Source organism: Telmatherina bonti (assembly GCF_933228915.1).
Source record: "Telmatherina bonti genome assembly, chromosome: 13".
Lineage (NCBI taxonomy): Eukaryota > Metazoa > Chordata > Actinopteri > Atheriniformes > Telmatherinidae > Telmatherina > Telmatherina bonti.
Genome location: NC_136611.1, coordinates 29444998 through 29466883, shown reverse-complemented (window position 1 = coordinate 29466883; position 21886 = coordinate 29444998). Strand labels below are relative to the sequence as shown.

General features: G+C 40.6%; 1 protein-coding gene across 6 annotated transcripts in view; it reads left to right on the top strand.

Annotated features, from left to right (window-relative positions):
• Nucleotides 1-21886, top strand: part of arvcfb (ARVCF delta catenin family member b) — a 130985-nt gene that overhangs the window by 95435 nt on the left and 13664 nt on the right. For all 6 annotated transcript variants that reach the window (XM_079251399.1, XM_079251398.1, XM_079251397.1 and 3 more), the window contains one exon: nt 21054-21181. In XM_079251399.1, the coding sequence (XP_079107525.1) occupies nt 21054-21181 (128 nt within the window). The remainder of the gene's footprint in view (nt 1-21053; nt 21182-21886) is intronic.

Sequence of the window (21886 nt, the reverse complement as noted above, 5' to 3'; positions counted from 1 at the left end):
CCACCCTGTTAGCTGAGGTTGTATTTGCCTCATTATAAGACCTTCAAAGACCCACATGATTATATTTATTTGTTTATTTTTAGTTTATGTAAAGTAAAGGGATAATTGTTTTGGCCTTGACAGTAGTTTTTGAACTTGGCAGAAGTCTGCTTTTATGAATGTGTCCAGTGATTGCCTTTGGGATTTATCTGCACGTTTTAGACACGTTTATGCAATATTCACACATCAGCACCTTCATCGATGTCTTAGTAGTCTCAGAGTTGATCGTTTCTGCCATGTGACTGATAATTACCCACAGCAGCACAGCAAAGCAGATTCCTGTTAAACAAGACCACAATTAATTGCAGTACTTTCCCAAGTTAAGCCGATTTTGCCTTTGTCTTTATCAGTCCTAAAGTAAAAGAAAGCAGACGAGCTCCAGAGATGATAATTAATGTTTTCAGTTCACTAGGTTTTCATGGGTAGAAACCAAGCTGGCACGCTACAGCTGAGGTTCTATAGCAGCTAGAATTGTACTGTGATTACGTTCCACAGTGTGGAAACAACACCCTTCAGAGTTGTGACTCCAGAGGAGACAATTATCATTATAGGCCTGAATGTCACGCCCAGCTGAAATGAGTGTGTGGGCTCAGATTGTAGGGAGTAGCCTGGTATTTCTCTGCTCATTTCCAGAGAAATCAAATGTGATGTGTCTTAACTCTGCACACAGGTGAATAACAGCAGTTAGATGCAAGTTTAGTAAGCTTTATAACCAGAGTTAAACCCAAACTGACTTTTAAAGGGTATTGATCACCTTTTTCTCCTTTTGATTTAACGAGTGTAAAAGTCTTCTGGAGGCTTTTGTGGGCTCGCCACGAAATTGTTCAGGCAGGCATTGCATGGCTCAGGCACCTTAACACCCCCCACCCCCTCCCATCTTTTTTACAAATCTCCTCTGGTCAACAGTGGGGAGATCGCAGAGAGAGCATCTCTCATTTTGTGGCGATGGCTAAGGGAGATTACATGTGTATCCAGGTCCTTATCTGTTGTCAGATAGGGAGAGGTCAATGCAAGGTGCATGCAGTGGATGTGGCAGTGGGTATTGATTAATCTCTTTCTTTGTGTGTATAAATATATACATGTGTCTGTGTTTAAAGAGAAATAAGAGCAGGAAAGTGGCAGGCATTTGCGCCAGTACTTGTTTGCAACATGTTCTTTTCTGTTCACCAGTTTATTGCTTACAGTGTCAGCCCTGCTGTAGCTGTTGTTATATGTTTATTTGTAAGCTTGCTTGTTTTATTGTTTCTTTTTCATCAGGAAGAAATTCTGCTGTAAACTCACAGTTACAGAGACATGAAAATTTCATTCATTCCTTTCCTACACTGCTTAAACCAGGTGAGAGACACAGGAAAGCAGAGCCTATCCTAGCAATTAGCTGAAAAAGGGCAGGATACATCAGATACCTGTTCATCTCAGAGATTAAAGAAAAAAAGAAAAGAGAACAAATAGAGTTCAAGCATTGCAGCATGACCTGTAGTCTGCTCTTTTAGCGTGCTAACATTAGTTGTTCCACATGAAATCATATTTTAGTACTTAGTTTGATGTAAACTTGGTAAATCAACTAAAAAAAAAAGTCACATATAAAAGCCACAGGTAGATGGAAATGTCTTTCTGTTTATAATTTAGTGTCAGCTGTCCTGAAAATCCATGAATCACTGGTTTAAATATTTACCAAGAAAGAAAAAATTAATTAGCTAAATAATTCTTTAAGATTTCCTCTTCGGATCATGAATTCCTGAAGTTTATGATAATTAGCCAGAAATGCAACCTGAGGAATCCTCCATCACTGTAACACTGATCGATTTTTACCTCTTGGCCAGATTAACCTCACCAATATATTTATACATGTAAAAAATGATGCAATACTCTGGGTTAACTCTTGTGGGTTCCTGCAGAGCATGTTCCCACCTATTTTATCTGTCTGTTACTCCTCTACTTATCTGTCTTCTCTGACAATAAGACCCACCTGTCTGAGGAATAAAGCCTCTGTGTAAGCTTCAGTGCTGCCTCCGTCTCCCGTTGTGCTTTCTCCTTTCTCTATGGTGGTCACTAATTCTCATTTCTTTTGTTTTCTGCCCCATCAGCATTCCTGTCAATGCAATGAGATTTGTTCTTTTCTCTAAATTAGCAATTGAGTAAACAACATCTACCAAGATTAAAACAGTGAAACAGATATCCACGCTTTTCCTTGCAAGTCAATGATTTTAATTTCCAAGCGAGGTCTGCGCCCTTTGGTACAAGTTATATATAGACCTGCATCAGCCTCTCTAACGCCTTTGAGACCAACGCGGTTCCAGTGGTGGTACAATAAGCCAGTTAAGTTAGGAACGGGTTTGTTTTCTACAGCTAGAGATTAACGCCGTGTTTATTAATTATTAGTCAAAGACATTTTATTTCCATCAGTGTCTCTCTCATATTTCCTGGAAACCACTGTTTTTATTTCACTAGTCTAGTTTATAGAGACTGTTGTAAGCAACTGATATTTGTGAACTCTCCTTGCAGCACAGACCAGCATTTCCAAATGCTGAACACTGTTTATTAATCGTGATGTAAATGGAATTTATACCAAGATCTATAACTTCAGATGTATATTTTTCTTTTTCTTTTGTGAAGTAGGCTGACCAGATGCTACACTAGCTCTGGATTTTTAAACACTGCTATCACAGCATTTTATTTGGTCTGGTTGGTCTCAGTTACCCCACGCTCTGGATCTGAGCAGTTTTCTGCTGATGGTCCAGTATTACAGGGTTAAAGACAGAAAAAAACCTGTATCAGTTGGACTCTGGACCCAACCCTGCGCTAGAACTGTTAAAGTCAGAAAATATCATCTAATATCAACTTGTTTGAAGAAGAAAGTCCCTCTTGGGGAAAATGAAGCTTTGCTTTTATTGTTAGTTTCAGTTGACACCTCACACACACATCATAAGCTTTTCATTGAGTAGCTCTGTGACACTAGTCTGATTTTTCTAATCCTCCCCAGTTTATTTGTATCTCGATGTTGACTTGGAGAAAAGCTATGTTGCCCAAAGGTTCGATAAACATCTCCCTGCAGTGAGTAAATATGGTCAAGCAGGTCCACTTTTCAAGAGTAAGCATCCTCTGTCATCATGCTGATGCCAAGTCTGCCTCAGAGTAACCCGAATCCACCAGGAGGGAATTGTTTCCCTGCTTTGCCTCTGCTTAGAAACAGAATGCCAGGAGGAATTTACTCTGGATATTAAATTTCAAGCAGCGATATGACGCAGAAGCTCCATCTTTTCATGTCTGTGGAATCTGACATCCAAACAGTGAACGTTGACACCAAACTGAGCCGACTTCCTGCTTGCTCACAACTTGTTGACCACAGCCGAGAACAGTCCAGACAGTTGTTCTCTGTAGCTCCCTCCTTCACCTTCTGCTCCTCGCTTCCAGATGTTAGATTTTGCAGAAAGGTATCACCCCGAATGCGAATTACAGCTCCATGAACGTCTTACCTAAGCACGCAGATGGAATGTCACGTACACAAAGCATGATTGCAAACGCAAAGCATGCGTGCGATATAGGCACTTAAGTTTACATGGGCACATATAACAATCACACATACCTTCTAGCTTCCAGCGCCTCAGCTATCTTGACACATTGTATCCACTCCACACTCTGCTTATGGCTGGTTCCAGACTGTCTGGCACCTTACATCACTCTCTGTAGAGTATCTCTGTCATTACAACTCCCGTGGCATTACACCTTCCTTATGTCAGATATACAGTATGTTGTTTTTTTATACTCAGTGCCATCATGTCCGTTGGGAAGTTGATCTTGCTTGAAAAAGAGGCCAACATATCACGATGAATGACTAATAGGTTTCATATTTCTGGTCCCTCGCTGCCATAACTGTGTGATGATGCGGGAAGGCAAAGAGGGATACAAACAAACAAATCCTAAAAAGAGTTACTGTACCTCCGAGGACTTTCATGTTAAATAAAGGATCAACAAAACCTGGAAGCAAAACAATAGAAATCTTCAAGCATTTCCATTTAAACTGTGTATATAACTGCTACTGCATTAGTAACAGTCTCTGGCACTCAAAGGCTGCGCAAACATGGCATCAGGAGAGAATGGAGGCTTGCCAGTAGTAAAGGCACAGGTGTTATATTACCCTTTTAACAGCTCATACATTGTGGCTGGATTGGATAGCCATCCTGTCCAATGCAGCAAGAGAAAATGCAGCACTGAAGCCCCTTGTGACAGACATCTGATGAAGCCAGTTGTTAAAAACGTCAATCCAGCCATTTCTTCAGGATGTGCGAGTAAAATATGGTGTTAAGAAGCAGCATGAGAAAGAAGCCACTTACATGTGCAGATCTCCCTGTGAACATTGCAGAGAAAGATACTAGAATAAAACAGAAAGTGGTCATGTGACCTTTAAAGTGACAGGATTTTTGCAGTTTTATATACCACCATAATCAGGGTCCAAACCAGACTTGCATCAACAAGAAATAAGGTGGAGACGGTTCATTGTGATTATTTATTTGGATAAATGTAAACATCAATTAAACTTTCAGATGTAAAATGGAACTCTTACCTACATATGAGTTGATAATTGTCTGAATAATTTTACTGACCTTCTACAGGTCCTTTGCTTCAAAAGTGCTGGTCTTTCCCAGTCCGAACCACAGCCTCTGGTCAACAGGATGTCTGTTCCATCACTCTGACATGTCAACTAGTGTGTTTTACTGCATCCAGGGCATAAACTTGTGATCTTCTGCAGCCGATTTTTTTTTTTTCAGGCAAGCTTTTTCCATGTTTTAGGTTGTACATCTTCGTATTATGCGTAACCGTGACAGCTGAGCGCAGTACAGGCATTACAAATTCATTTCTTCAGTTACATCACCTGCTCCACTCCCAGGTGAAACCAGACATCTGTCATAAAACTGCATCTGTAGTCATGTCTCCCCTAAAGGGCTTTGTTAAAGAGCTAGCTTGATGGATGATCAGCCGCGTACACACTGCCGAATGATCATGGAGATATTAAAGGAACATTATAGGAATAGAGCCATTGCAGGCTACAGATTGTCTCTATAATCCTATCTCTCATATTCTGTCAATGTGTGTCACTGCATGCAATGTAATTAAAGAAAATGAATGACAACAAGTGCATAGAAGGTCCTAAACCCTTTAGTCGGTATGTTTAACTTGGAAAAACACTGCTTTGGTACCTGTGAAGACCTATTGGAAGCTACCCTGCCCACAGGTTGTGTTAACCTTTGCATCACTGCATTGTGGGGAGGATGGCAGTAGGACACATCCATCCCATTTAAAAGAGTTGTAGAGTCTTTTAAAGAGGATTAATGTACCTCAAGAGATGGCCAAATGCAGTTTACTTAGCTGAGTCTCATATAGATTTTATTTGTCTGATTGTGCTGTAGGTTCTTATTTTGTCTGTTTTTCTACCCAAATGGAAATGCAGCTGTTTCCAAACATCAGTAGGGCATTGGTTATAAATAACTCATATTTTCTTGAAAACTTGCAGCCTGTACTCACTTGCATTTTTTTAAATCAAAGTGAAAACTTATATTTTTTTCTCCAAATATTTGGTGCAGAAGTGACACAGGTTGTTTGCAAGAAAACAAGTTTGGGTTATTTATCCCATTTCTAATACCTCTACCATCAAGCCTAGCTGCTCATCCAGAGCCTGGATTTGCATGATTTTCCTTGACTTTACCCATCACTCGCACGTTGAAATGTTATAGATCAGAGCTACTCAGTCCAGTTCTACTAGGACTGCAGTCCTGCAGGTTTTCAGTGTTTCCGACTTCACCTCACTTGACTCAAATTAAATGGATCCAACGGCTCTGCATGCATATATTTGTTTAGAAAGCAAGATGTGTTCAACTTGTGCCAATCTAAAAAAAACAACACAGAGACTAATTATCCCACACATCTACCTTTCCCATTTCACTCAGTCCCACTTTGCCACAACAGCTGTTGGCAGTGAAACCATCAACTGATGCTGCAGCTTGAACCTTCGCTGTCCCACTCACCTCCTTGTCTGTTGTTGACCGTAGAACTAACACAACACAGAAAACGGATTAATTAAATGAATATCCTGCAGCCAGCGGCTGACTCCTCCTCCCCGAGCCTTTCTGCCATGAGTCGCAGCACACAGCCATTGATGAGAATAAGTGATTATAAGGCAAGAAGCTCCAAACAAACGAAGGAAGTTTATTTAATCAAAACTACCATGTGTTTGTTGGAAATACAAAAAGGTTTGCATAATAATGTTATGCCTTGGAGGTCTCGTGGCGAGTGTCTGCTCTCCACATCATTAGTGGAGCGAAGTCTTTGCAGATTAGTATGTACTTTGTGTGTGTTGATGCATAGCAGCATTTATCCACCTGTGTCTGGCAAAGGAGAGTGGGGAGCCTCCAATTCCCAGCACATCCTCTGTGGCAGTGCACAAACTTAACAGTGTATCCACCCCACTACAGCAGCACTGATCAGCTCTTTTTTTTTCCAGTTATTTAAACTTTTCTTACCCCCCTTAATACCTCAGTGTCCCATGTCTCCTCCTACGATGTTCGGTAAAACTAAAATATCATTTGTAAGTCATTAGACAACATCCGGCTCTAAGATGATTTCTCGTGTCATTCAACAACCCCTGCTTCCTCAAAACCTGAAAAGTTTAAGCAGTGAAAATTATCTCCCAAAGATGATTCTAATGAAAAAGAGACGAGCACAGTGAGAGTCTTAGTTTTGTCTCATTCGTGGCGCAAGAGTGCTGCTTTTAGTTTCTGTGACAGACGCTTTAATCTAATTAAAAGCAGATTAATGCCACACTGACTGGCATCGCAGGAGCTGCAGCAGAGCTTTAGTGAAGAGAGAAACACCTCTCTCCAGAATTTGCTGCCCCCCTGTCACTGGTTAACATAAAATCAAACGTCAGTCTTGAAAAAAGCCCAGACCCGTGTTACAGTAGCACCAAAATGCACCTGAACGAATGAGAGCAGGGCTGGGTTTGCTGTCTGCCTGAACTACATTACATTTTATGCATTTAAAAGTGCCTTTCCAGCATAGTATTTGTTCTTTTCTGGCAAGTGAGTGGAAAATTGTGCCACGGCCAAGATCTTTTCACTTTAACAATATCCCTGTGACCACACGACAGTCATGAAAGAGCTGAAGTGAAGAAGTTGTAAACAGTCAAAGGGGAAAAATGTACATGTCTATTTATGTAGGAGAGCAAGAGCAATGAGTGGGAAGAGGGTTCTCACAGCCAATCTGTTAGACTGGGCTTTAAGCGCAAGCGTTTTGGATTTTAATGCGCATTTGATTCGATGATGGGTTCATTTAAGCCGGCGGGGGCAACTCATCTCATCCTCCCTGCCTTTCATTTGACTCTTATCAGCACACACAAATCCTAATTCATACAGCTGTCCACAAACAGCCACACGAGCTTATTTAAGCACACAAATAGTCTGTCCAGCTCTGGTTTTCTCACCCACACATATACACATAAAGGTTAACACACTGTGTCCTCCATTATGAGGGTGATATTATGCTGCTATTACAGGTGGTGGTGTTTGTCAGGGGGTTGCAGAAGGAAAAATGATTACCTGGGAAAGCTGAGAATATGCCATGTGCGTGCTGGAGAAAATGAAGGGAGCATTACGTGAGAGATGGGTGCTGACAACGACCCAGACACAGGAAATCCCTCCGCCATCAAACATCATCACAGTTGCCATTACACACTGCAGGCGCAGAGTATAGCTGGAGCACTTGTTTAAGGCTGGAGATCAAGTCATTGTGGTCCAGCCACCTTTTAAATCCAGCGAAAACACAAACATCTGCTTCCCCCACAGACTTTTAAGTGGATATAGTTAGTGTGACATCATCTGTCTGTTGTGGGCCGCCTCTGGTAATCCTAATGTCTTGTAATTTGTTTTTCCCAAACAAAGTCATGATGTCTGGACTAGAGGGTGCGGCAAGGCACCTTTTAGCCTTTGTATCTGTATAGATGTGGGATGGTTTTTAAAAATAACAGAATGGGATTTCAGCTAATGACCCATACAGACTTGATATTGTATGACAAAAGTTGACATTCATAATAGGAATCTATTTGAGCCAGATTTCCTTTATTGGGGCGCCTAGCGTCTATCTGTGGTCTTAAACCCAAACATAAAACAAGCAGGTTGTTTATGTGTACACACATGTGCAACTGCACATATGCAACCTAATACTTTGTTGAAACCCCTTTTGACTTAATCACAACATTCAGTTTTATTTGGTACACACCTGCCAGGACGGGAAGAGATTCTTATTAACCTCTAAAAAAGTTCTGTTGTCTTTCTAGGAGTTACTCTTAAAATTCACTCAGGGATCTCATTAGCTACATTTTCAAGGATACATATTTAAGCTATCTGATTGAAAACAATCAGATCAGATATTCCAGCTGACATGTTTACATTGACACAAGATAAAGTGTTCTTCACAATTTTGATGGTGAACAGATTTAATATGATCATAGCGTGTTTGACATGCCTAATGTGTACTTATTTGAAAAACAAGGTTTGTGTTTTGTTTTGTTTTTTCATCTTGAACCTTTGAACTATCAAAAACTGTGATGAACTGGCGACCTGTCCAGGATGTACCCTGCCTGTTGTCCAATGATTGCTGGGAGAGGCTCCAGCTTCCATCCATCCGTTTTCTTCCCGGGTCGGGGGGGTGTCCAAATGTGTTCCCAGGCCAGCCGAGAGATATAATCCCTCCAGCGTGTCCTGGGTCTTCCCTGAGGTCTCCTCTAGCAGGGACGTGCCTGGAACACCTCACCAGGGAGGCGTCCAGGAGGCATCCTGACCAGATGCCCGAGCCACCTCAACTGGCTCCTCTCAATGTGGAGGAGCAGCGGCTCTACTCTGACCTCCTCCCAGATCACTGAGCTTCTCACCCTATCTCTAAGGGAGAGTCGAGCCACCCTGGGGAGGAAACTCATTTCAGCCATCGTTATGCGTGATGTCCAGCCTCCCGCGACCCTTTATTGAACTAGGCAGTTAAGACGATGGATGGATGGGTGAATGGAATGATGGATTGATGGATGGAGGGACTGTAAAAATCCTCAATAATCCTAAACTATTTTAGCCTCTAACAAAAATGTATCCAGCACAGTCCTGTTGTTTTGCTGCCACCATTTTGAGTTCTTTCCTAAAGCTCATTTCTGCACCTTACTGCCACGTAGTTCAAGCATGTGAAGAGACAACATCTTATCACAGAAATGGTTGGACTCCTGCTGATCCAGTTTTGAAAAGGTTTAAACCATCCTTCTTGACTGGATTAAAAATTATTTCTGATCAAGGCCAATCAAACAAAACTAAGGTGTTTAAATGATGCATTTTTTTTCTGGCTGGACGTTCATTTGGATCCAAAATACGTTCATGTAAAAGGTGTCGGCCTTTAGACAACCTTCACAGTAGCCATTATGAAATGTCATCAACAAGTGGAGAAAGTTTGAGACAATGGAAAGAACTAGATGTGCCCATGAAATCTGTAAAAGAACAAGTTACCCACAGTGACGCATGGCGGTGGGAGTATACTAAAGAAGTGTCTCTCTTTAGCAGCTGTAACTGTGGGTTTAGTCAAAATGGAGGGAAATAGGAACAATTCCAGTATCATATAACCCAACACCTTCACACATATACTGAAAAGGCTGAGGAGGAATTTCATCTTTCAATAGGACAATGACCCAGCCAGAGCTAACACCTAAATCCTACAGAAAATCTGTAAGTTGACCTGAAGAGGGCTGTGATCAAGAGATGCTCTCCTAATCTGACAAATCTGGAGCACGTTTGCAGGTAGATTGGGCAAATTTAGCCAAAAGTGCTTTTCTGATAGGGTCTGACTCCTCCTTAAAAGAGTGCTGTGAACAAATCACAGTGTGTCAGCAAAGTATTAGTTTAACAGTGCCCTAACTCATGCAACAATCTTATTGTGCTTTTTTATTTTTAATATATTTCCCCGAAGAGATATGTTTGTTTTTTCAAATAATTTGAACAAGTTAAAGGTGGGAAAAGGTTTGAAATAATTTATCGTGGTGTCCTTTTAAAACCTGTATTTTTTTATATGCTCTATCTGTGTGCATGTTTAAGTCCTTTTTTTGTCACTGGGACTTTGGGCTCTGGGCCCTATCAGCCCACATGCACACACACACACCCTGGCAGTCCACAGGATTATCTAGGCTTATTCCCAAAGGCTCGGTACCCAAACTTCTAACCCTCTCCCAAACTGCAGAGTAGATGATTTAGCTTCTGCTTCAGTGCTTCAGTTTTTCTTATAGCAGGTTGTGGATCGGGTGTATTTTGTGGTGGGGTTTTTTTCTTATCTTGCTGCCCTAATATGATATGTATCTTGTTTACCAGACAACAGCAGTGTCGTCCACCATGCAACAGAGCTCAAATCCACTCAGCCACAATTTCTCCCTGCTCTCTTGCCAACCTCTTCCTCTTTATTTTGTAAACTGTTTCCCCTCTTTTCCCATCTAACCATATTTTTCCCTTCCTCCCTACTCCCTTCTCTTCAGCTGTCCTCTTCTTGTTTGTCACCCTCCATTCACCTTTCCTCTCCCAGCCTTACTTTGCCCTTTATTTATTTGTTTTATTTCAGCTGCTTCTCTATTTCCTTACCCATCCTCATTTTCCTTCTCTTTCCCTCTTCCTCCACCCTCCTCATATTTGTACATGTGCAATTTTCCTGTCAAATGTAGAGAGATGAAGCACGTTGGGAATCGACTACAAGGTGGAATTTCTAGTGATAGCGCGACACCATCCTGACAGTTTAAGCTTGTATTTCAGACTTTCAGTCTCAAGTGAGCGACTAAAACTGCCAAAAAGGAAGCGGGGAACATATTCCACCCACCATTGCTTCTCTCTGTAGGGTATGCCTCCCTGTTTCTCTCTTTATCTTTAACTCTTTATCTCTTAACGTCTTTCCTTCCCTCTATTTCCCACCCTCTGTTAGCATCTCGCTGTTGCTGGAGTTTTGAGTTTCTTTTTTGTCTGGGTGAGGACGTGACTTGCTTGAGTAAGCGGAGCAGGCACTCAAGGTGATGGTGATACACTCTTCATGCACAGAGGTATCCACAATAAAACACTCAAAAGCACACACACATGCACATCCCTCTCCCCACTTTGAAACACTTGAGCATCTGACAGAGCTGTCGCTGCTACACTGGGCACAAGCAGGGCTTAGCCACTAATTGCAGCTCTCAGGCTAGCTTTTTTGCCAGTTGCTGTGGAATTAAGGGAATGAAGTTAAAGATGAGAAACATCCTGATAAACTACTCTGGTGGCCAATTTGGCTTTTCACTCTCTGTCCTCAATACATTTCCCTCTAAACATAGTTAATCTGCTAAATGACCAGTTGCTGTGTTGTTATACATGCAGGGTGAAAAGCAGTGCGTTCTTTTTTTATTTTTTCCCTTGCTTTGCTTGATTCTGAGCACACTGTCTCAAATGAACACTAAATGAGCAAATTTGTTTGTGGCAATGTAGAGGGTAGTTACTATAGCAACCCTCGTACTACCATCACATACTCTCTCAGTTCTGCTTACCATCTACATCGGTACGTTTAGCAGATTTGGCATGCATGCTACATTTTGTGTTTATGGTGGAGACATTGGAGGTGATGAGAGAAGCAGGGGGAAAGGAAAATTCTACGGGGAATCAAGAGTGGAACGAGGGCAGTGAAAGGGACAGGGATAGAAAAATAAATGTACCTCATCTGTGTCTGAGCTCTGTTTGAAGCCAGCATAATACCTTGGTCTAGATGTTCTGCAGTGTGGGCATAGTCTGGCAAATTCTGCAGCAGAGACATGGCAAAGAGTGTAAACAGTTTAACTGACATCCTCTGAAGCTGCACTCACAACGACTGGATTGGATGAGCAAACTGGGAAATAGTCCCATCTACACATTTGTAATAATTCCCATTACGGGACAACCAAAGAAGCCAGTTGCCAGTCTTGTACTCGTTCATATATTTGCAAAGACTCCAGTCTGTCAAACCTGCTCATGCCCTCCCATGCCTTTTAAAATACATTTAAAGAACCATAAAATGTGCATCATCTAAAACTTTTTAATCCCTGCAATTTTAAAGATTGTAACAAATAACTATGACACCATTATTTGACAGTAAGTGATCTCTTTCTATTTTTTAATTTAATAGCAGAAGTTGACTGTTGATAGTTTTTATGCAAAGCAATATTCACACCAAACTCCTCAGGTATGTCCGATTATTGCCTGTTTATTCTGAACTTTAAATCTGCCACATAAATAAAGAGCTGCAGTCAAACTATTCACCTGTGACTCAACTGGTATTATTGTTATACCAGATTAAGAATTTGTATTGTTCATCCATTAAGTATTTTCACTTTGAGAGCAATGCCAACTCAGTAAAAAACACACTGTTTTGTTTTTGGTTTTTTTGTTAAGCCAAAAGAAACTCCAAGATGTAGCTACAATGTGATGCTTCAAAGCTGACTGCAGTAAGGCAAACATCTTCACAGTGGGAATATTTTTTAATAATCGAAATTGTTTTCATACAGACCACTGGGTCACCATTCGGAAGAAGTGAAACTACATAACATCACCATCAAGGCAAAACTTCAGTTTTGTCTTTTTCAGTTCAGTTCATTCGTTTCTTCCAAACCTGCACACTTTACACACAAAACAAAAGGCAAACTGCATACATCAAAAAACAAAAAGCAAACTACATACATCAACATGAATGGTTTGAAAAAGGGAGTGGAAGAAGCAATGCTTTTACATTTCCACAACCCCACTCATTCAACCACATACAACACAGTAACATTAAGACTAGACAAATACACACAGACACAGGCCACATCCTCTCTGACCACTACCCAACCCTCCTTCTGCAGTATACATCTATACAGTATACAGTCTTATGCTAAAAGCACCAATACCTCTTTATCGTTTCTCTTTTTACACATTCCTTTAAACCAAACAAGGTTTGTACAATTTTTCATGTCTTCTGGTAATTTGTTCCACAGAATAACTCCATTTCCTGTGACACACATAGATTTTAAAGTAGCTTTTGTTTTATACAATTTATGCTTTCCTCTTAAATTAAACTTATGGTGTGCATCTCTGTCTTTAAAGAGGTTTTGAATATTGGCTGCATTGCATTGAACCATTTTTTTGAATTTATTAATTTCATCCAAAAGTTGCTCCATAGTTTCCCCTGAACAAATAATGTTTGTATCATCCGCAAAAAAAGCTAACTTAATCGCTTCTGATACTTTGTAAATGTCATTTATATACTGTAAAAACAACATTGGTCCTAATATTGACCTTTGAGGTACTCCACATGTGATGTACTTATGTTCAGATTTATGCTGATCAATCTGGGCAAACTGCTGTATTTCCCCCAAGTAACTTTGTATCCAGTCCTTAATTATTCCTCTGAAGCCATGTTGTTCCAATTTGTGTATCAATATGCAATGATCTATCGTATCGAAGGCCTTTTGTAAGTCAATAAAAATACCAATTTTATACTTCTTTTTTTCTATACAATTTATTTAATCGATTAAATCAGTTAAAGCAAGGCTAGTTGATCGATTGCGTCTGAAACCATATTGACTGTCAAATAACAAATTATGTTTTTCAATAAAGTTATTAACTCTACTCTCAAATAACGTTTCTAATATCTTAGAGAACTGAGGCAAAAGGGAAACAATTTGTGTATTGTTCATCTCCTGATTTGAAGATGGGAAAAACTTTAGCTAATTTCATTTTTGAGGGGAATTGTCCACATCTGAAAGACAGATTGCATATAGCTGTGAGTGGTTTAATTATAACTTCTACTACTTTCCTAATTGTTTTCATATCAAGATCATTAATATCCTTTAATGTTTTATTACTCTGTCAAAAACTTCCTTCTCCTCAACAGGAGTTTCAAAGTAGATCATTTTTCTGCACCTGATTTGTTGAGGCTATTTTGCATTTTGAGAAAACGATATTTTTTTCCGTAGAGAATAAAAATTGACATTTTTCATTTGTTTCCATTAGTAATCCTACCCTGTATTTCAGCCACAGAGCCAACGGCAGCCATGCCATGTCTGAACATTAGGTTATATTAAGTTTAAAAGCTATTTATTCAATATGAACTTGTTCTAAAAGGTTGTTTCATACTTCACACAGCTAGAAAAGTGACATATCTTGGTAATATGTTTTTGTCCAGGGGGGAAACAACCATGTCACCTAGCAGATGTTCTAATTTAAACTCTTCCACCTCAGGTCAAAAAGCTATTCGGTTAACTGGAGAGACACTGAAAGCAAACAGCCGTAACATTACCACTGTTTATCCGCCAAGAGACCAGATAGCTACAGGGCACATTTTTGAGTGAGCCACAGAAAACATAATGCAGCTATGGCTCAACAGAGAGAGACCCACTGGTTCTGTGTATGTGTCCAAAGTTCAGAGGTTGTAGCCGGAGAGATGGAGCTCATCTAATGGACTTTGTGAAAGACGTTCTTGGAGGTTTGATAGACAGTTTGGTATCAGTTCATCAGCAGGTTCTTTTTGCTACAAGTGCTGATTCTTTGTACCAAAAAAAAAAAAGTCCACCGCAGGACTTCTTTGGCCTTTCAGCACAGGAAAGAGGAAGTAGCCCTCTGCCGCTGCTAAAGCAGCTTGCTCCAAAGAGTTCCATTATGCTAAATGGTAGGAAACCAGCTTTCATGGAGCAGAATTACGGTAGTGCTGGAGCAGTACCCCTGCTGGGAGATGGCAAAGAATGAGGAAGGGAGTGACAGAAGGGTCTGTGCTGCACATTTGCCGTGTGCTTTTAGCAAAGTCTTTCTCCCCCCCAGCTCCTGCTCTTCTCTCTTCAGCCATGCCATCATGCCAAGACACTTTTGTGGCTCAATACTGATGGGTAGCTGTCCAAGGGATGAGCCAATGGCTACCTTCTGTCTTTCTTTGTCAACATCCAACAACCTAAGGCCAGCCACCATGCGGGTATGCTAATGTGTGCTGCCCTGGGGCTGCTCATAGAGATGTCAATCTGTGGCTTGGACCAACTGGTTATGAAAGGATATGAAATGAATCTTTGACTCCTGGACACTGTCATTTCTGAAGGGGTGACTGGAAGGTGAGCGGCCTCTTGCCGACCAGTTGCACGCTCGCTTCTTTGCCTCAGGTACACCATTCAGGCTATGGATCGAGAGGGAATGCAGTCGTCTCCCTCTGCCTCAAGTATGAGAGCGTCTGCATATTTAAAATCTGCTGAAGCAGACGTCGGTCAAATACTATTTGCATAAGAGTGTTTGTTTCTAGAGTAACCTCTGTGGAGGTGCAGATTTTCACAGTGGTGCGCCACTACAGAAATTACACCAGAGAGTGCAATGAGAAGAGAATTTGAAAGTCAATTAAGCGTACTTCTGTGAGATTTACACCCAACATTAACATGCCTCACATGTCAGGGTCTAATTACATTCACACCTGACATTAAGATGAATCTTCAGCATGCAAATAATTATCAGAATTGTAATTATCCTCCTGATATTCAGGTGTCAGTGCATGTCACCTCCTTTAGTAGCACTTAAGCCTTAATACAGACAATATACTTCTCCTTTATCCATTCACCAGGGTTAGAGCTGTCTCCTTCGAGTCATATCTGACTCTGTGTATGTTATATACTTTCCAAACAATTCTCCACTGAGCATCTCCTGAGCTGCCGTTGTATTTGCAGATTAATCACACATACTGTGGTCAGACCAAATCTAATTATTCATCATGTAGTGGAAAACTGACACTTGCTGTTAATGCCATCCATCTGGAGCTGCTTCACACAGCATAAACAACAACATCAAAGCAGCATTATTTGCAAACTCAGTGTGACTCTGCGCCAAAGTGTTGAAGGCTTTTCTTAAGCCTCTGCGAACCCTGCCAATTTGTTTGTTTTGTTTATGCGGCACCGTAGCTCACCTTTTTGGTTTTAATGAACTTGAGAGACTTGTGATCATTGTTCTTCGTGTAGCGTTCTACTTTTAATGATGTGCCATCATTCTGCTGTGCTGTGGCTCTGCCCTGGGAAAGTCTTCATTAGCACTGCAAGCCTCTCCCATGTGTTGCGTGCACTTACATAAAGCCTTGCCTGACATAGAAAAAAAAAAAGGGTCTCATGGAGTCAAACATGTACGAGTTTCAGATGTGGAATGAGATTGGAGACTTGAGGCTTTCCCATTGGAATGGTCTCATTTATTATTGTGGCCTTTTTGCTTGGCTGGGGCGGGTGACCCTGCGGTCAGCAGTGTTCTGTAAGCACAACTCTATTTCTTTCTTCATCTTCCAAATCTTACCTGGAAAAGGCTTCATGAAAAGGAAAATAGGAGAAAACCCCACTCTTCTGTGAAAGTTTTGTTAAAGGAGAATTCTGTAAAACACTGTTTCTCAAATGGGGATACGCGTACCACTGGCGGTACTTCAAGGCATTCCAGGGGGTACATGAAATTCTCTGATGACATATCTTGTGTTTTCTTTTAAACATTCTTAAATATCATGTTATATAAATATTTAGGATAGTTAAATAAAGGTAAGTTTACATTCATAGACTGAATTAAAATTCAGATTTACACCATTTCATTCCTCCAAAAATCCCATATTCTAACATGAAATAAACATTTTGAGCCATATGGGTCAGCACTGTCGCCTTGACAACGCAAACAATGGAGTCCTTGTTGAAGGATAGTAGAGATGTTCAAAACAATTGTAATTGTTTTGCACAGTTAAAATTTAATAAACCAAACACAAACTGTATTTCATGTTATTTCTTAACCAAACATACTTGTACTGTGTTGCAAATAGGTTGAGAACCGCTTCTTTAGAAGATATATGAGGCTGTTTGACAGATATGAGGGACTGCAATACTTTCTGTATTTGTATGTTTCTTTATCTCTCTCCTATGAGTTGTATGGAGCAATACAGGTATATGTTTCCCCCCTGCTTCCTGGAAATGCTTTATATTGTAAATGTTATGCATATAGAGCACTTGTGGAGTTATATAAAGGAGTATGTAGGCAGGCGGCATCGATAAACATCACATTTTGACATCTCTGGATAAATACTAGTAACGTTTGTTGATTAATGTGTGTGCAAGGAGGTGTGTGCTTAAGAGAAAGACAAGAGTTCTCTTTAACATCAAGTCTGTGTGTGAATATGGAGTTTGGATGAATGTGTATGCAGCTCCATTATTACTTACTAACCTGTCAGGCTGCAACGCATTGACTTCAGTTGGAGCCAATAGTAAAGCCACTTGAACTCAATTAATGATGCGGCTCTTCACCGAGCGTCACTCATTCACTTCAACTTAACTTTGTTTCTAACCCAGTTTTTATGCTCTGCAGCACAACAAAGCCCCTTATCTTCAATACCGGGGAACTAATTGAGCTTTGCCTCAATTGCAGGAGTTGTCACCATCGTCTTCCGCTTTGAAAAATAACTTGCTGCTCCTCCCCTCTCACCTCATTTAGGGATGAGCTTAGATCTCAGGAGCATATCCTGCCTGCACAGCCAACTGTGCCCATTTGTATCTGTGTGTCTGTGTGTGCGTGTGGTTGTGTGTGCTGGTTTATATCAGAACTCGGTAGGAAGTCTCATAAGGAGGCCACAGTTGGGTGTGATGCGTCCCACCATCATACAAGTGTTGAAAATAGACTCGCATGGAGCTGACACTGATGTTAGTTTCACTCTTAACTTATTATTAATGGCATATTTTTCTGTCGTTTGCTTTCTATATAGGTGACTGGAGAATTGTGGTGTGTATGCCCTGGCTGGCCAAATTTTTAGGTACACTCGCTAGTGCAAGGTTAGACCCCTTTTTACTGCCTTAATGCAGATTCAACTAGATTCAATGTTACAAAACAAGATTTTTTTTTTTCCAATAAAAATATCAGCTGCCTTCTTACAACTATATCTCTGAGAGCTGAAGCAAATTCAAATGTTTATGTATTTTAGAAAACACATAGTATTTAAGTATGCCATCCCACTGTAGGTGACTTGTGTACAACAAGTGAATAAAAGTATCTGTTTGACTGAAAAATGGGGAAAGTTAATATGACACGTTATATGATATAATACAATATACTTTATGATACCCTTGAGCAAATTTGTTTTAGAGACCTGTCACATTAGCTGTCATTGCAAAGATAAACAGACATAACAAAGATCAATAAATAGTCAATTAAAACAATTCACAGACATTAAAAACAATAACAGTATGATAATCCACCAGTTCTTGTGAATACGCTCCAACATTCACCTCTACATACATAATATTTAAGTAATCTGATCATGTTTTTAGTCTGTCAGAATAAAAGGCTTTGGGTCATGTCACAGTGACAGCTGTTCTTCCTGTCCAAGTTATAATTCAGCCTAGCGAAATGACGACGAGCTTGCCAAAAGGCTAGGAGGAGACTACTGCTGACATAAACAACACTACAGTTTAAAGCTGCCAAACTGGCGAATGATTACCAGGATGTAGCTGAGGGACATGGAGCTGACATTAAGCTCCAGAAGAAGAGTAAAAGCTCTTCTGGTAGAGACGCATCCGGGTTTAAAAAAGTAAATTCCACCAATGTTTAAGGATTCAGCTTAAAGGCCATGTGGGTTTTTTTTCTGTCTCTGTTTCAGGTTTTATACTTTAAGAAAAGGTCTGGTTTGATCAGTCACTTAAGTGGCTTGCCAGACTAAAAACCCCAGTATGTGCAGGATGATGTCTTAATAGAAGGCAGAGTTTTAAAGTGAATATAAACATTAGAAAGGTTTAACATGAATGACATTTTGTGCATTCTGAGAGCTTGCCCCGTAGATGAAATGACTGTCAACAGGCCCGTTGGTTTCCAGTGTGCTGAGTGTGCACCAATAGGCCCAGAAATATGAGGCACGTGCAGAATGTTGCTGACTGTATGGTTGCAGGCTCTCCCCTCATGCATCGCCCCTAAAGAAACCTTTTCATGTGATTCATGTTTTAGCACATGGTAACAGCTGAACTCTGATGGCTCCCGATTCTGCTGTGTCTTTGAAAATAAGTTCATCTTTTCTCAAGCAACACCTCTTCTAGCACTGGCCCAGTCTAAAAGTTCCTCCCACACACATTCTGGAGGCATGATTTTAAGGGGGAACACCACAGGGAAGAAAACCAAAGTTTCTGAGTGTTAACAACTATGCTGCCGTGTCTGAATCTGGCAGACAGCGAGTGCAGCCAGACTTCCGCTCTTTGCAAATTATGGGTGTGAGATGTTAATTTGGAGGTATAACTGTAAGTATATGTGTTTCTGTCCCACCCAAGAACAAAAACGACTCCCCTCCCTATGTCATCTTTTTCTCCTTAACAACTAAAATAAGCCTATTATCAGGAGTTGTTACCTTAATGTGCCCTCTTCATAGGTTCTGATGTAAACTTTCATCCTTGGACCCAAGTCATAGTCGATACAAAAGTACTCTCCTCTTTTTACATGTCAAAAGATGGTCTGAGAGCCTGCACGCATCAATCAAAAAGGGTTACTATATATCCCTGTCCACATAATACAGGGGTTTGCAAATAGAAGCTTGGAAATATGCCTGAGAAGACATGGAAAGAAACAAGTTATATTCTCTTTGATTTGAACCTTGAGGCATTGGAGAAGAATTTAAAATTGTGTCTGTGCTGTTGTAGTGGATGAGAAGGGAGCTGCTGTATTTCTATTAAAGACGATTTTATCCACCAATTTTATAGCATTAGCCAACTTCTGATCTTGAGTATTGAAGACGGTAGAAGCTTTTGTGTGATGGCAGATTGTACTTTCTGAGATGCGACCACTGGACATCTGACTCCGTTTAAATCTCTTAAGCTAAAAGCAGCCGTCTTTCCACTTAAACACCTTTTTGCATGACTTCTTTTTTAAATGAATGAACGGTAAAACTTTAAAAAGTGTTTTTATGTCATCAAAAGGAGAAAGACCTTTTTTTTTCCCTCTGTAAAACCATCAAAACGTGGCAGGATGTCCTTCATTTCTGTGGCGTGATGTATCCCTGTATAAAAAATGGATGACTTCCTCCAGAGAGTGACCAGCTCACTGTGACCTTGTTCCACAATCTCCAGCTTTTAATTGCATGGATTTGTGTCTCATTGGTCTCCTGTAAAACATTTAGTGATGAGCCTGTTTGTGCAGCACAAGAAAAAAAAACTCTGGCCTGGATCAACGCATTTGATTTAATGTTATTTGACGCTTCCGTCTCTGCTTGTGTCCACTCTCTCTAATAGCTGATAATGTAATTACGGTCCTGTCAGAGAGAGCTCCAATGATTGACTGTGGTGGAATGTCTTACGTGTTAGTGAGATAAACTTCCCTCTCAAATACTCGGGGTTTGGCCTGGGATGTCAAATCAATAATCTATCCTTGCTCTCCAATAATACTGAAGTGGATTCAGTGGGAATGTTTTTGTCATGCTCAGTGGAAATTTCCAAGGCATATTTTCTTTAAAGCAGGGATGCCCAGCTCTGGCCCTTGAAGGCCACAATCCTGCAGGTTTTCCATGCATCCCTGTTCCAATATACCTAACTCAAACTTCATAGGCTGTTGGATCCATTCAGTGTAAGTGTTGGAACAAAGATACACTGAATTCCTGCAGGACATCGACACTCAAGGATAGACTTTGGACATCCCTGCTTTAAAAGAATGGATGGATTTACATGTTTTCCGTGGAACACTCTAAAAATGTCCGCCGTTTCCTTTGTTTAGAATGTTTCATCTCAAAATTACAAATCCAAAATGCTTTGTTTAGGATTTGATAAGGTTTTCTAATCTAACTTGAGGTATACTTCACAGCAAACTCTAGTTTCTTTCCTGTGTTTTGACGCCAGAGGCTGAGAAAACCCTATTGAGTGAGATAAACCTCAACACCAGCTCACCCTTCACACAGCTAGCCTGCTTCACCTGCATTGCCAGGACTTCTTATCGGTTTGTGTGTCTCCTTGTGTCCCCCTTCAGGCTTTGAGCTGCTGTACCAGCCAGAAGTGGTGAGGCTCTACCTTTCTCTGCTGACAGAGAGCCAGAACTACAACACCCTGGAGGCAGCTGCAGGGGCTCTGCAAAACCTCAGTGCCGGACAGTGGACTGTGAGTTACGGGTTGGCGAGGGTGCAATCCAAAGACACTGTGTTCTCTCTCAGTTTTTGCTTACTTACTTTCTTACAACTTTTGTGTTAGTCACAACCTTTCAGCAAAAATGTATGTTACAAGAAAAAAAGTGTCACTTTAGCTCAAAATGCAACAAGATTTTGCTGGAAAAGAGGCTCAAACCACATAAGTTTTAACATTAATACACAATGAAACCATGCAGCGTGTGTAAGCTATTTAAAAAATTCATGGCCAGATAGTTGGGGACTCATGGTAATAAAGATGTGTGCTGCTATGTCAGAATGAATTGATATAAGAAAAAAATAGCAGTGATCTCTTTGGGGTTTGATGGGTAGAAATAAAAAGAACATTTTCAGCAGTAACACTTTTCTTTGTTAGAATCTTCCATCCAGGTGGCATTGCATGGTTAGCTGACTGTTAAACTTTACTATAACTAATTTACACCACACTTATTTCTAATAGATGTGCTTCTGATGATGGATTAGATGAGCCACAGCCAGTCATTTATTCCAATCAGAGCGGCTGAGAAGCTGTTCTGCTCACCGACAGCAGTAAATTATCACAGTGGAAGGCTAGCTGTCAAATGCCAGTTAACGCTAAGCACCTCAGGCAAAAGGCAGTCACCTGTATTTTTCTGCAGGCTGACTGCACTCAGCCTACAGCAGCATTATCACAACAGTGCTT